At 48.0% G+C, this 16365-nt stretch overlaps 1 protein-coding gene across 2 annotated transcripts in view; it reads left to right on the forward strand.

Annotated features, from left to right (window-relative positions):
- The window catches only part of MYOZ1 (myozenin 1), a 37939-nt gene extending 24366 nt beyond the window's left edge, over positions 1-13573 (forward strand). For both annotated transcript variants that reach the window (XM_030570261.1, XM_030570262.1), the window contains exons 4-6: positions 697-955; positions 11059-11221; positions 12950-13573. In XM_030570261.1, coding sequence (XP_030426121.1) covers positions 697-955; positions 11059-11221; positions 12950-13181 — 654 coding nt within the window. In that variant the 3' untranslated portion in view covers positions 13182-13573. The remainder of the gene's footprint in view (positions 1-696; positions 956-11058; positions 11222-12949) is intronic.
- Positions 13574-16365: the final 2792 nt, after the last annotated feature.

Here is a 16365-nt window from a genome sequence, read left to right on the forward strand (position 1 = left end):
GGGAGTTCAGACTCTCTGTGGTCAGCTAGGCCGATCATCTCCTGTGGCTCCACCAGTTGCCGTTCAAGCAGGCCCAGGGAGGATCTGATTCCCGGTGCTGTGGCTGGCCCTCCACAGGAACTTCTCAGACAGATCCTTCCCCTGCAGCCTTCAGCCCAGAATGAGCTGGGCTTCCTCCCTTTACACTGCTAGAGCATCTGGGCATACCCAATCCTGCTGGGGAGGCGGGACTTCCGCTGTCAATAATATGGGCTTAACCCTGTCTGGGCTACTGCGGGGTAAGCAGACCCTGTCACACTCCTCCTGTTATTCCAGTCCTGCCACAGTCCCAGCTCTACTGGTGCACTTCACTCCTGACCCTGCAGTTCTAGTTCAGAGTACCTGCACAGATCTGCTAATGTGCCTCATCCCTCCCCTCCAGCATCCCCTGCTCTTCCACACCCTGGCCTCTAAAGTAGCCCTGCCAGTGCACCTCAAAAAATGGCCTTCAGCATCCCCTGCTCTTCCATGCCTGCCCCTGTGCTGGATACAGGGAAATTTCCACGCTACATGTTGCAAGTGTTTTTGTAATTTGGACAGATGTCCAGTAGGAACTAGGAGGAGACCCATCAAGCTCCCTTTGAGCTCCACACCAAGGAAATATGAATGGAATATGCCCAGTAACAATAACTTCTGCCCTTTGTTCTCTCACTCCAGGATCACTTTCAGAAGTTCATCCCTGCTGTTGGAGGACATTATGGAGGAGAAGCTCATGGTTACTTGCACAGTGGTGGGCGGATGGTGGGTGGAGTAACTGCAGGGCAGTATGGATCTAGTAAACTGCACTATCCCCCTGCTCCTCCTCCTAAGCCTGGGAGCAAAGGCGGTGCTGGAGGCACTGAAGCTGATCTTGCCAGGGGCTCAGCCGGAAGTGGGGGAGGAGTGGATGGTGGAGGAAGTGATGCTGCTGGAAAAGGCAAGTATCTCTCACACACTAAAAGTGAGGATGGGGTAAATGTCAGAATTTGGCCCATTATCATTGTTAGGAATGGGTGTGGCTAAAAGAAAAGATGTGAGCTGAACCTTCCAAACCCAATTCCTTCTCAAAGTTTGGAAAAGTTGAATTGACTTTTGTTTCATGGTTTTGCTCACCTCTGCCTGGTATTGGGAAGACAAAGGAATATCAAAATTTTATCAGAATGTATCTGTCCTAGCTAAATCAAGGAAGTTGTGAAAAACCTGGTAAGAAACCTTGATCTCCCAAGGTTGGTACAGCATTTGCTTATATTACATATTGTCCATTATGAGGTTTTACACCTTCTTCAGAAACATCCATCATTGGCCACAGTTAGAGATGGGTGCTGGTCTCGTTGGATCATTGGTTGGATCTGCTATGTCACTTTCTATGTGCCTATATGTTTGCTTTGTTTTGGGATGGAAGACGTTCAGCTAAATGCAGAAAAGTTTCAGATAAGCATCAGAACTGAACCATCAAATCTTTTGAGGGTCACTCATCACGAATTATTATTCTGCTGAAATAATCAAAATCTATTCAATATTTTTATTGACTCTTAATGATGTGTGTATAATACTTTCCGCCTACTTCAGTCCTTGGTTAATTTGATCCTCCAGTTACTTTGGCCAGAAACCTCTGGAACTAAATCCCTTGTATTAAATCAACTCAGCATCCTTTCTTCATCAATTCCCATTAATCTCTTAGATGGCTTTGAAAATGTCAGCCTTAATTAATGAGGAAGAATCCACATTTGGAATTAGATCAGAACCAGCCTTAGCAGTTCCAGGTGGGCCTCCCTTCATTGCTGCAAACATGTGTGATTCTTGTCTGTCATTGTCACATTACTGGCAGGGGCTCAGAGGGGATGTAGGCCAACCCTCTGGCTCTTGCTGCAGAAGTGGAGCCCCATTATTTCTTTCTTTCACTCCTACTGTTCTGTTGCCTTCTAAACTGCTTTACTGACCCCAGGGTCTTCACAAGGAAAAGGGCCAAAGGCCCTGAAGCAGGAAGGCTTGGGGCTGTGGATTTGGCAAGGCCTAAAGTCTGGCTCTGAATGAGAGAGAAAATAAGTGAGCCCAAAGAAGATGGATATCATGGGAAAAAAAGAATACAAAAGCTGTGCTATTCAGACTTTCCAGTTGACATTATAAACACTGCTGTTTTCGGTGCAAACTGCAGTAGACACCCTGATGGTGGGAGGAATAACACAATGCACTTCAGTCTGATCGGATCCAAATCAGAGGAAGGCACTGCTATAAAAATAGTTCCTTGTATGTCTAAGGTGCCTGTCGTCTAAGAATCTTAAGGTGACCTACAAAGCACTGCTGAATTAATGCTGCTGGTAGGTAGGTGTGTTATAACCTTATTCCCAGATTTGGACCTTAGCGTCCGAAATATGGGGGTTAGCATGAAAACCTCCAAGCTTAGTTACCAGCTTGGACCTGGTACTTGCTGCCACCACCCAAAAAATTAGAGTGTTTTGGGGCACTCTGGTCCCCCTGAAAAACCTTCCCTGGGGACCCCAAGACCCAAATCCCTTGAGTCTCACAACAAAGGGAAATAATCCTTTTTCCCTTCCCCCCTCCAGATGCTCCTGGAGAGATACACAGACACAAGCTCTGTGAATCCAAACCGAGGGACTTGCCCTCTCCGTTTCCAATCCTGGAAACAAAAAGTACTTTCCTATTCCCCCAGAGGGAATGCAAAATCAGGCTAGCCAATTCAACACACACACATCTCCCCTGACTTCTTCCTCCCACCAATTCCCTGGTGAGTACAGACTCAATTTCCCTGAAGTAAAGAAAAACTCCAACAGGTCTTAAAAGAAAGCTTTATATAAAAAGAAAGAAAAAATACAAATGATCTCTCTGTATTAAGATAACACAATACAGGGCAATTTCTTAAAAGAATATTGAATAAACAGCCTTATTCAACAAGAATACAAATCAAAGCACTCCAGCACTTATATTCATGCAAATATCAAAGAAAAGAAACCATATAACTTATTATCTGATCTCTTGGTCCTTACACTTAGAAACAAAAGATTAGAAAACAGAACTACTTCTCCAAAGCTCAGAGAAAGCAGGCAGACTGAAACTAAGACCCTCAGACACACAATTCCCTCCACCCAAAGTTGAAAAAATCCGGTTTTCTGATTGGTCCTCTGGTCAGGTGCTTTAGGTGAAAGAGACATTAACCCTTAGCTATCTGTTTATGACACGCCCCCCAAATTGCAGACAGTGGGGAAGCTCACTGGCGGCAATTTCCTTCTAGAACTTGAAAATAAACAGATTAATACAACACATGCACCTTTACATATACCCCTAAGTATATAACTAACAGACTTCTACATTTTAAGAACACTTTTTAACTACTGGATTCTGGGAAACTCTCACGGGAGAGAGCATCAGCAACTTTGTTAGAAGCTCCTGTGATGTGTTGAATTTCAAAATCAAAATCTTGGAGAGCTAAACTCCAACGAAGAAGTTTCTTGTTGTTCCCCTTGGCAGTATGAAGCCACTTTAGTGCAGCATGGTCAGTTTGTAGTTTGAACCGCCGTCCCCAAACATATGGGCGTAGCTTTTCCAGGGCGTACACAATGGCATAGCATTCCTTTTCACTGACTGACCAGTGACTTTCCCTCTCAGACAGTTTCTTGCTGAGAAACACGACAGGATGGAAGTTGTGATCTGTTGCTTCCTGCATGAGCACTGCTCCTATACCACGCTCAGATGCATCTGTTGTTACTAGGAATGGCTTGTCAAAGTCCGGGGCCCTGAGCACAGGGTCAGACATGAGCATCGCCTTAAGTTGGGTAAAGGCCTTTTGACACTCATCAGTCCACTTAACGGCATTTGGCTGGGTCTTTTTGGTCAGGTCGGTCAATGGGGCAGCGATTTGGCTGTAGTGTGGTACAAATCGCCTGTAGTATCCGGCCAAGCCTAAGAAGGATTGGACCTGTTTCTTTGACCTTGGGACAGGCCACTTTTGGATAGCATCCACCTTGGCCTGTAGGGGGTTTATGGTTCCTCGACCCACCTGGTGCCCCAGGTAAGTCACTCTGTTTTGGCCTATTTGACACTTTTTGGCCTTAACAGTTAGTCCTGCCTGCCTGATGCGCTCAAAGACCTTTTCCAGGTGTAGTAGGTGTTCGGGCCAGGAGTCTGAAAAAATGGCCACATCATCGAGGTAGGCAACTGCAAATTCTCCCAGTCCAGCTAGTAGACCGTCTACCAGCCTCTGGAAGGTGGCGGGTGCATTTCGAAGGCCGAAAGGAAGGACATTGAATTCATACACCCCCGCATGGGTGACGAATGCTGACCTCTCCTTGGCAGGTTCATCTAGTGGTACTTGCCAGTACCCCTTGGTTAAGTCTATTGTAGAGATGAACTGGGCACGTCCCAACTTCTCCAATAGCTCATCAGTGCGTGGCATTGGATAGTTGTCCGGACGAGTTACCGCATTTAGCTTACGGTAGTCCACGCAAAAGCGTATTTCCCCATCTGGTTTGGGTACCAGAACCACTGGAGATGCCCATGCACTGGTAGATGGGCGGATTATACCCATCTGTAGCATGTTCTGGATCTCCCGTTCTCTAGCAGCTTGGGCATGAGGAGACACTCGGTAGGGTGGGGTTCTGATTGGGTGAGAATTACCTGTATCAATGGAGTGGTATGCCCGTTCAGTCCGTCCTGGGGTGGCTGAGAACAATGGGGCGAAGCTAGTGCACAGCTCCTTGATTTGTTGCCGCTGCAGACGTTCCAGGGTGGTTGAGAGGTTCACCTCTTCCACGCCACCGTCTTTTTTCCCGTCATAGTAGACACCGTCAGGCCACTCAGCATCATCTCCCTGGACTGTAAACTGACAAACCTGTAAGTCTCTGGAATAGAAAGGCTTGAGAGAATTAACATGGTACACTTTAGGCTTTAGTGAGGAATTGGGAAATGCTATGAGGTAGTTCACAGCTCCCAGGCGCTCTTGGACCGTGAATGGCCCTTCCCATGATGCTTCCATCTTATGGGCCTGTTGCGCCTTTAAGACCATAACCTGGTCTCCTACCTTGAAGGAACGTTCTCTGGCATGTCTGTCATACCAGGCCTTTTGCTCTTCTTGAGCATCCTTTAGGTTCTCTCTAGCAAGGGCTAAAGAGTGTTGGAGGGTGCTTTGTAGGTTGCTTACAAAGTCCAGAATGTTAGTTCCTGGAGAAGGCGTAAACCCCTCCCATTGCTGCTTCACCAACTGTAATGGCCCCTTAACCTCGTGACCATACACAAGTTCAAATGGTGAAAACCCTAAACTGGGATGTGGTACAGCCCTGTAGGCAAACAGCAACTGCTGCAACACTAGGTCCCAATTATTGGAGAATTCGTTGATGAATTTTCGTATCATGGCCCCCAAAGTTCCATTGAACCTTTCCACCAGGCCATTGGTTTGATGGTGGTACGGGGTGGCAACCAAGTGATTCACCCCATGAGTTTCCCACAGTTTTTCCATGGTCCCTGCCAGGAAATTAGACCCTGAATCTGTAAGGATGTCAGAGGGCCAACCTACCCTGGCAAAGATGTCTGTTAGGGCCAGGCACACAGTGTTAGCTCTGGTGTTGCCTAGAGCTACTGCTTCTGGCCATCGGGTAGCAAAGTCCACTAAAGTCAGTACGTACTGCTTTCCTCTGGGCGTCTTTTTTGGGAAAGGGCCCAGAATATCCACAGCTACTCGCTGAAATGGGACCTCAATTATGGGGAGTGGCTGGAGAGGGGCCTTGACCTGGTCTTGAGGCTTTCCCACTCTTTGGCATACCTCACAAGACCGGACATACTTGGCAACATCCTTGCCCATCCCCTCCCAGTGGAAGGACTTCCCCAACCGGTCCTTGGTTCTGTTCACCCCAGCATGGCCACTGGGATGATCATGGGCTAAGCTTAAGAGCTTCCCCCGGTACTTAGTTGGAACCACCAACTGTTTTTGCGGCTGCCATTCTTCCCGGTGTCCACCAGAAAGAATTTCCTTGTATAAAAGTCCTTGGTCTATAACAAACCGGGATCGATTAGAAGAGCTGAGAGGCGGTGGGGCGCTCCGTGCCGCCGCCCAAGCTTTTTGAAGGCTGTCATCTGCTTCCTGCTCAGCCTGGAACTGTTCCCTTGAGGCTGGGGTCACCAGTTCTTCCTTAGACTGTGGACTTGGGCTTGGTCCCTCTGGAAGCGATGTAGGTGATGGGGTTGTTTCCGTTGCTGGTGAACCGCTCTCCGCTGGTGCATCTGAGGGTATTTCAGGCTCTGGCTGAGCCTTTTGGGTATGGCTGTCTGTTGTTTCTGCCAGTTCTGGCTCGCTGGCGCCCACTGGCGTTGAGTTTGAAGATGTGGTTGCACTTGCTGGTGCTGGTTGCTGTTCCAGTTCCGGGCCTGGGACTGGAGATGCTGTGGCTGTTTCAGTGGTAGGCATGGAATCCGGGTCCACTACCTCTGTCTGGGTCTCTGGTAACACAGACGGGGCCTCTGTGGACGGCTCAGGAACAGGAATGGGTCTGGAAGCTTGCCTGGTTTGGCTACGGGTAACCATTCCCACTCTCTTGGCCCGCCTCACCTGGTTGGCCAAGTCTTCCCCCAGTAGCATGGGGATAGGATAATTGTCATAGACTGCAAAAGTCCACATTCCTGACCAGCCTTTGTACTGGACAGGCAGTTCAGCGGTAGGCAAGTCTACAGCTTGTGACATGAAGGGGTAAATTGTAACTTTGGCCTTTGGGTTGATGAATTTGGGGTCAACGAAGGATTGGTGGATAGCTGACACTTGTGCCCCCGTGTCTCTCCACGCAGTAACCTTCTTTCCGCCCACTCTCAAATTTTCCCTTCGCTCCAAGGGTATTTGAGAGGCATCCGGGCCTGGGGATCTTTGGTGTGATGGTGGTGTAATGAATTGCACTCGCATGGTGTTCTTGGGACAGTTGGCCTTGATATGTCCTGGTTCATTACACTTAAAGCATCTTCCATCTGATGGGTCACTGGGCCGAGGTGAGTTACTGGAGACTGGTGAGGTTGAAGGGTAGGGTATGTGTGGCTTTACTTGGGTGGTATGTGGGGTCTTTGGCTGTCCTCGGTTGTAGGGTTTATGGTCTGTGTGCCCCCTGGGGTAATCGTTCCCCTTGACAGTAGCTTTCTTGCTTTCTGCCAGTTCCATCCATTTGGCTCCAATCTCCCCCGCCTCAGCGATATCTTTGGGATTTCTATCTTGTATGTACCGTGTGATGTCTTCAGGAACACCATCCAAGAACTGCTCCATTTGTATGAGGAGGTTCAGTTCTTCCAGGGTTTGAATGTTGTTTCCTGTTAGCCAGGCCTCATAGTTTTTTGCAATGTAGTAGGCATGTTTGGGAAATGACACCTCTGGTTTCCACTTTTGGGTTCTGAAGCGCCGACGGGCATGATCTGGGGTTATCCCCATTCTGTATCTGGCCTTGGTTTGAAAAAGTTTATAGTCATTCATTTGCCGCTTAGGCATTTCAGCTGCCACCTCTGCTAAAGGACCACTGAGGTGTGGCCTTAATTCTACCATGTACTGGTCTTCGGGGATGCTGTACCCAAGACAGGCTCTTTCAAAATTTTCCAAGAAGGCCTCGGTGTCATCACCTGCCTTGTAGGTGGGAAATTTTCTGTGCTGTGGAGCAATAATTGGCGCCGGGTTGTTAGGGGTGGCTGGCACATGCAGCCCAGCTTTTGCCAACTCCAGTTCATGTTTTCTCTGTTTTTCCTTCTCTTCATTTTCTTTTTCCATTTGTTTTTGTTGTTTTTCCATTTCTTTTTGGTGTTTTCCCATATCTCGGCGGTGGGCCGCCTCATCTTCTTCTAGTTTTCTTTTGTTTGCTGCCTCTTTTTCTCTCTCTCTTATTTCCATCTCTGTTTGTTTTATTTCCAGTTGTCGCCTGTGTTCAGCTTCTCTGATTTGTTCTTCAGCCCCCCTTTTTGTCTTGGTAGACATGGTTCCTGTTTTCTTGTGTTGGGGTGCCCTCCGGTGTTTCTCTTCTGAACTGCAGGCTCTCTGTTGCCTCCTGAAGTCTGCCTAGCAACAGTGCCTTTAGCTAATCTTCAATGTTAAGTAAACCTGAAAAACCACTTTATTTGCATATATATATAGTGCTGGTATGACTCTCAATGGGAGTGCTATTGTGTGACAAAAGACTGGTGATAGCCCTTAACGACTTCTTGCTTAACATGCAAGGCACAAACTGCTAGAGAGAGCAGAAAAAAAAATTCTCTCTGGTTCCCTTTTAAAACCAAACTGTTTCTCTCTGCTAAAAAGCCCTTAGCAGAGAAAAGAAAAATATAATATTCCTACTGGCTTCTGGATTCTGTCTATATCCCACTCGCTGCCACCATGTCATAACCTTATTCCCAGATTTGGACCTTAGCGTCCGAAATATGGGGGTTAGCATGAAAACCTCCAAGCTTAGTTACCAGCTTGGACCTGGTACTTGCTGCCACCACCCAAAAAATTAGAGTGTTTTGGGGCACTCTGGCCCCCCTGAAAAACCTTCCCTGGGGACCCCAAGACCCAAATCCCTTGAGTCTCACAACAAAGGGAAATAATCCTTTTTCCCTTCCCCCCTCCAGATGCTCCTGGAGAGATACACAGACACAAGCTCTGTGAATCCAAACCGAGGGACTTGCCCTCTCCGTTTCCAATCCTGGAAACAAAAAGTACTTTCCTATTCCCCCAGAGGGAATGCAAAATCAGGCTAGCCAATTCAACACACACACATCTCCCCTGACTTCTTCCTCCCACCAATTCCCTGGTGAGTACAGACTCAATTTCCCTGAAGTAAAGAAAAACTCCAACAGGTCTTAAAAGAAAGCTTTATATAAAAAGAAAGAAAAAATACAAATGATCTCTCTGTATTAAGATAACACAATACAGGGCAATTTCTTAAAAGAATATTGAATAAACAGCCTTATTCAACAAGAATACAAATCAAAGCACTCCAGCACTTATATTCATGCAAATACCAAAGAAAAGAAACCATATAACTTACTATCTGATCTCTTGGTCCTTACACTTAGAAACAAAAGATTAGAAAACAGAACTACTTCTCCAAAGCTCAGAGAAAGCAGGCAGACTGAAACAAAGACCCTCAGACACACAATTCCCTCCACCCAAAGTTGAAAAAATCCGGTTTTCTGATTGGTCCTCTGGTCAGGTGCTTTAGGTGAAAGAGACATTAACCCTTAGCTATCTGTTTATGACAAGGTGCCATTGTGCTCAGCTGAGTAAACTAAGGCACACAGAGTAAAAGTAACTTGTCTAAGGTCATCCACTAAGTTAATGGTTGAACTGGAACTAGAACCTAGAACTTGTGACTCCCAGGCCACCGATTTCACTCCTTGAACGTGCAGCTCTGTAGTCACTAGGATGTGAATTTGTACAGGGAGACCCCAACAGAAGTCTCTAGGCTATTGTTTAGCCATTCTTAGCAGTTTAGAAAAATAATAATGTATGAAGCAGGCAGCCCAGTGACAATGCATCCCACAAAAGTGTAATTGGATGGTCTGTTCATGTCACTGGTGCACCCCGATAAAAACATCAACTTATAAAAAGTACTGATGCATGCAGAGGGATGTGATCAAATCAGACATGTTCAAGAAGAGGTTAGTTGGGACGTTGTTAGAAGGAACAACACTTAGTTGCAAAGATCCTGAAGTTCAAGGGCGTTAGTGTCTGGGATTTGGGTTTGGCCCTTTATAGAGAGAGGAACTAGGTGCAGAGTTTGGCTCTAGGACCAAACTCCCCCATATTTGGTGGTGTTTGGCCCAGAGTTTGTTTGGGCCTCATGTAATGCTGATGGAATTTACACACCCACATCCCAAATAAGGGAGGAAGGGGTTAATTCAGGGAGTAGGCAGCATTTCTGCTTTTACAAAGGCTTCCCTCTCAGATAGGAAAGGGCTGGCTGGTAGACAGATAGACCTTCCTGGGAAAATAGCCTGAACATCCAGCTGGGGCTTTGGGGAATGTGACACTCTTTCTGCCTGCCCTGAAAGAGTCTGCCTGGACCTGGGGCAGGTTGAAGCAAGCCATCCCTGTGATCTTACTGAGGTTTATGTTTGGGCTACAGGCTGTTTATTAGAAATGTCTCTTTATCAAGATTAACCTGACAGGGGCCTGATGTAGCTTCTTAAAGGTGTGGGACTGGCTGGGCAGCAGCTACCCCAAGCTGGAACATCCACATTCTGGGTGAAATCCTGGCCCCATTCCAGTAAATGGCAAAACTCCTATTGATTCAGTGGGGCCAGGATTTCACCCTCCATCTCTAGTCATCAGTCTGAATGACGTAGGAGAGTGTCCAGCAAAACGCAAGGAGCCAGAGTGGGTAACCTCAGCCACCCTTCTCTGGCCCTGATGGCCAAGACAATGTGTGTCTCCAGCAGTGCAACACACAAACCATTGTTCACAACACAGCCCTCGGGAACAACCCTTTTGTAACCAGCCAACTTTCACATGCTACCTAATCTGCACAAATCCGCCCTCCTCTCCAGCCCTGCAGTAGTACGCTGGTGTGCATAATCCATGCCATGTGAACAGCTCTATAACAACAAAACTAGGGGGAAAAGCCAGTGATACTCAGTTGGTTGCTTGGCTGATTGTGGTCTCCTGTGGCCACCTATTTTGCTCTCTTGCCAGGCTCACAAAAAGGCTGGAGTCCATCTTCCATGTCATGTCTTTTGCAGTGGGAGAAGCCCACTCTTGTGGATGATACAAGGCTATGCCCTGGGCCTGACTGCTGTAAAAAAAATCAACTTCCCAGCATGTGCTCTGATGAAGCTCCATAGAACAGTGGCTCTCCAAATGTGGTCCACGAAACATGATTGTGAATGGGAAAGGAAGTGGTCCATGAGATAATATCTCTTAAGTTTGAGAACTCCTGCCATGGACTCTAGCTTTTAATTTGTGACTTGCAGGGTCAGCTGATAAAATTCAGTTGGTTTTAAGTTTGATGCCTATGACATGGAAAATGCATTTGTTCTGTGCAAATCTCACTTGATCAAAATGTTCTTCTCTTCTCTGTTTGTGTTCAGGTGAAAAGTCAGGAGGTGGGAAAAAAGTCTCTGTCTTTAAGACCTATATCTCTCCATGGGAGCGAGCTATGGGCATAAGCCCTCAGGAGAAAAGTCAATTCACCATTGACTTGTTGTCGTATGGTCCCAAAGCTGAACTCCCCCATTACAAATCTTTTAACAGGTGAGGCCACTTGGAGGTGTAATGCAGGGTATATGAGCCGTAGAACAATGTTGGATGCGGCCACTTCACCCTTAACAATGTCAATGGGTTTTTCACACATGCCATGTTGCAGCCTCTTGTGGGGCTAATTGCTGGAAGGCTACAAAGGGGAGAGGAGTTTTAGGACTAGAGACAACAAATGGGGATTCTTCTTTAGAAGGCTTTGTTCTGGAAGCAGAGGTCCTTAGTTCTTTTCCACCTTCCCCAGAATACATTATACATGGTTTAGCTGGCAACAGCAGTGTCTCTAGTCATGTCTGCAGCCATGGATTTATTATCATAATGACCTGTAGAGCCCTGGAAAAATGGCTCTTAAAGACTTGGGGCCCAAGTATCCACAGTACTGCAGTTGAGAACCAGGCACTTATTGCTCCTTCTTATGAGCAAAGAGTGTCTTACAGATATTTCTAGCACAGCAGCAGCTTTCCAGTGCATTTCTAGATTTTAATCACACCCTTCCCCATCCATGTTGCTGAAAGAGGCAGTATGTGTTGACTAATCTTCAGTTACAGAATGAAACAAAGGCTCAAGGGGGATTAGAACCCAGCGCTCACCTGACTCCACATCTTTGCTAGAGCTGCTGTACCATTACACCTGGGGGAATTCTGCGCCACTGCACAATGCAGAATTTTACAGAAATTAATGTTGTGTGTGCAGAATTTCTTTCCCCCCACAGAAATAGGCTGCAGTGCTGCTAGCTGCCACTAGTGACTGCTGGATCTGGCAGAGCCCAGCTCACACATAGAAAACACTGCTGTGGGGAGGGGGAGGGGGAGGGAGCTAGAGGGTTCCTGGCAGCTGCAGTTCCCAGCATGTCTTGGAGCAAGGAGAGGGAGGCGTGGAGGAAACTCCATGCAAGCCTGGAACCGAGCATCAGGCTGTTTCTCCCTCTGGATCCCTTGGATCTGGAGGGTTGGAGGGGTAGGTGTCTGGGCAAGGGGGGGGGCCTGCAGCTGGGCTCTGGGAGGGGAGGGGGCACATGTCTGGGCAAGGGGGGGGTCCCCATGGCTGGGCTCTGGGGAGGAAAAGGGTGGGGGTATCTGGGCCGGGGCGGGCCTCGCAGCTGGGCTTGGGTGGGGGGAGAAGGGGGCAGAGAAACAGGCACTAGGTTGTCTTAGGGGTTTCCTTAACTCTCTACTTCTACAGGAATTTTCATATGTGTCTGTATTGTTTTAGACATACTTGCTGACTGGTATTTTGAAATAAATTACCAAAATAATTGAAACGGGCATGATTATGTAGTGTTATTTTAACAACATTTACAGAATTTTAAGATACTGTGTGCAGAATTTTTTTTTTTTGGTGCAGAATTTTTAAATTTTTGGACCAGAATACCCCAGAAGTACACCACGAAGCCTCCTTTTTATAAGTTTATGGAGCCACTAACAGCTGTGGCAGAGGTTGGCCTGGTGTAGAACAGTACGGGGGAAAGTATAGGAAAAGAACTTATCAAGCACCTTGTTTAATACTGAAGGCACTGGAGAGGTATATGTGTATGGTACAATTAGTTTTTGATGTTTGGTAGATTTTGTGGGAGAGAGACTCCTGCACTGGTGACTCTTTTCTTCTCTACTGGAGCCTTCAACTCTTCACTGATAAACATTAGAAATGACAATAACGTTTTTCTTTTCTAAATCATATTGTTTATAAATGCGCTGCTTGCTGACTCCATTTGTCACCTTGTCCCAGGACTGCCATGCCTTATGGTGGGTATGAGAAGGCACGCAAGCTGATGACTTTCCAGATGCCTGAGTTTGATGTTGGTCCTTTAGTGCCAGAACCCATCATTGTCTATAATCAAGAAATCAACACAAGACGCTCCTTCAACAGGACCCCAATCCCCTGGCAGGCATCAGGAGAACCCACGGAGTACAACATCGAGATCAAAGTGCCGATGGACGGTGAAACAGAAGAGCTATAAATCCCATTCTCTTCTTTCTTTCCTTTCTTTGCTCTCAACCCCTCACACTTGCAAGTATATTGTGGGGAGCTGAGAAATATGCTGGCAGTCCCAGGGATCCTTCCTCCACTTTGTCCTTAGGACAGACAAGTTCCCAGTAGGTTCTAAGCTGATCTTTGCTATGGTGTTCATCCATGTCAGAAGCAGACAGAAGGAAAGCACTGAAAAAGAGCAAGAGTGAGTGAGCAAGAGAGATGGCTTGTCTTTGTACCCACCAAGGCGAGAAAAGACAAAATTATGGCCTATGTTTAATGTCACTGCATGTTGCCTGGCTGCTCCATATTGAACCTGTCTTGTCACTTGTTAACAATCAGTAAAGCACCTAAAGGAAATAAAGCAGTCTTTGTTTGTTTGTTTTTGTGTCAGGTCTGAAAAAAATGGCTGCTCAGGCTGTTTTGGAAACAGTCATAACAAGATTAGGACAATATTAGTCTGGGGGTTGCCAACATACACCAACACCACAGGCACCAATGAGGGAGGAGTGCACATGGATGCCGTTTGCACCAGCTAACCACATATAAGGGGTTAGACATGGAGACTACACAAAAGCTGCACCTAGTGCAGAATGTGACTGCTCACCAGCTTAGCAGCATTAGCTTCAAAGAGCATGTTATATCAACTCTGGGGACTTCCGTGCTTCTGATCACAATGCAACGGACTGTGCAGATCTACACATCTTGCATGGTCTGGTCTTGGCTATCCAAGAGACTGCCTCATTCTCACCATCTACCACCGTAGCATCTGAGGTGTTTTGGTGACAGTCTCAGGAGCTGAATGTTTGGGAGCTGGAGACAGGGCAGTCTCTGTGGAGCGCCTTAGGCTGTGGAACTCATTTGTTCACCTCCTGGTCCACCAGAGCTTGTAACCATTGACCTTCAGGACACAGTGAAAATCCCATCTGCTTTGTAGGCAACTGTCTGAAGGGGATGGTTGCAGGGGAGCTCCTGGTGTATAATTTAATGCTGAGTGAGGAGCTCCCATTGCTGGTCACCAAGTTCTTTTGAGTGCTCCGGGCTTTGGTAAGTAAAAATTAAATAGCTACACATCACACTAGGACCTGCTAATCTATTATTTAACTAGTGTGTAGGGCAGAGGGCTTCTCAGAACTAGTAAACTGTACACATACCAGTAACACCACTTAGCCCAAATACAGATGTTTTCACCAGTCGAACTCAAGGCTTCTCACAGGGCTGGGTAAACATACTTAGCCTCATTTTATAGTTGGGGAAGTTGAAACAGAGAAAGGTGAAGAAACTTACCCAAGGTCATGCAATGAGTCAGTGACAAAGCTGGGACGAGAAGACAGGTTTCCTCACTACTAATCCTATGCTTTGTCTGCTGGATCACAGTGCCTCCACATGGCAACCGCTACTGGTCATACACCTCTGCCAGTTGACCTTGGTCCTCAACTACAACAATCCTACTATGCTAGTCCTGAGACCCCACTCTGCTGTGCCACTGCACGTTAATCACGAGCTGCCACATCCTTTGCTCTTCTGTTCCTGTACTGCTACTCAGATTGCACCCCTGAAGTCAGAACTGCAGTTCCTTCAGCCTTTCCAGTATTTGAGCCCTCTAAGCAAAGACTGCCAAATGGTAGGCCATTTTAAAAGGGACAGTCCTGTATTTAAGCCCTTCTGCAGGTGTCCCAACTTTTTCTTTAAAACAGGCAAATTGTTCTGTATTTTCTGTCTCCCCCACATCAGTACTGGTGGATCCTGCTGCTGGCCAGATCCCTGCTCACCAGCCGCCTGCCCACCAGCAGTGAGTGGTGGAGGGGTCCAGTGACTGACAATAGGGATGGGTGTGCAAGGCTGGTGGCAGGACGAAGATGCAGAGCATAGGGCCAGCCATTCCCTCTGCTGGTCCATCAGCCCAGCCCCTGCTGTGTGCTAGCTCTCAGCCACCAGGGCCCCGCCCCCCCATCCCATTTCTGGATGGCACTTGGGAAAGCCCAAGACCCTCCAGCCCAGGGTGCTAGCCAGGAGGAGCCAAGCCCTGCATGTTCCAAAGTCCCACACAGCACTGGCACAGGGAAGCCTCTCCACCCTGCAGCTAAACTCTGGAGTGGCAGGGGGGAAGGGGGGGGGGAGGGGAGAGGAGCAGTTTCCAGCCTGTTCACTCCCTATACCTACAGGCTCCACAGCAGCTACCAGGGCAGGGGCTGAGCACCCTCTTCACTCTCTGTCCCCCGTCACTACCCTGGGTCCTGCCCCAGTGAGCATGGGACTGCTCCACCCCCTAGGCACCCTCCTCTCCTGTACCACCTCTCTGGCCAGGTTCGCTGCAGCCCCTGCAGCCAGGTTCCCTGGGCCCTGGTGCACCATGTACCCTTAGTGGGGTGGTCAGTTTTGGTTGTATTCCGGGAGGTTCCATCACATGACAATTTTAAATTAAAGATTAATCTTTAATTCCTGAAGACTTCAGGGCAATCTTGGAGGGCTGACAATGTTAATCCTTAGGGCTTAACCCCTTCCTGCCTGTGCTGCAGCTGGGTTATGTCAGTGGCCAGCAGCAGCCTGGAGGTGTTAGCTGCCTTTCAACACTATGCAGGTAGGAAGGGACAAGCTACTTCCAGCACCAGGATGTGTGTGGGGGGGGGTAGGAGTAGGGGGAGAAGAGATGAGCTTTGCAAAGACATGGGCCAATTCATCCCCAGGGCGGCTCCAGGCACCAGTGCAGCAAGTGTGTGCCTGGGATGGCAAGCCACGGGAGGTTGCATACAGGTCACCGTTAGGGCGGCAGTCAGGCAGCCTTTGGCGGCATGACTGTGGGAGGCCCACCATTCCCGCGGCTTCGGTGGCAATTCAGCGGCAGGTACAAAGGCGCGAGACCGGCAGATCACCCGCAGAAACGCCGCTGAATCCGCGTGACCAGTGGACAGCCCACAGGCGTGACACCAAAGGCCACCTGACTGCCATGCTTGGGGCAGCAAAAAACATAGAGCTACCCCTGGTCATCCCCACTCCCTGGCAGCTGGAAGCAGCTCCCATGCCTTCCCTTCTCTCCTGCACTGCTGCTGGCCACATTCTTCCTGCAGCTCATCATAGAAATGGGAAGTTTGGGGCTCTGACCCAGAGCGGCCCTTTGCCTTTCTGGTTCTTTGGTAGGCTTACCTGATATTCCAGGCAGGACTGACTCTTCA

Source organism: Gopherus evgoodei, chromosome 7 (assembly GCF_007399415.2).
Source record: "Gopherus evgoodei ecotype Sinaloan lineage chromosome 7, rGopEvg1_v1.p, whole genome shotgun sequence".
Lineage (NCBI taxonomy): Eukaryota > Metazoa > Chordata > Testudines > Testudinidae > Gopherus > Gopherus evgoodei.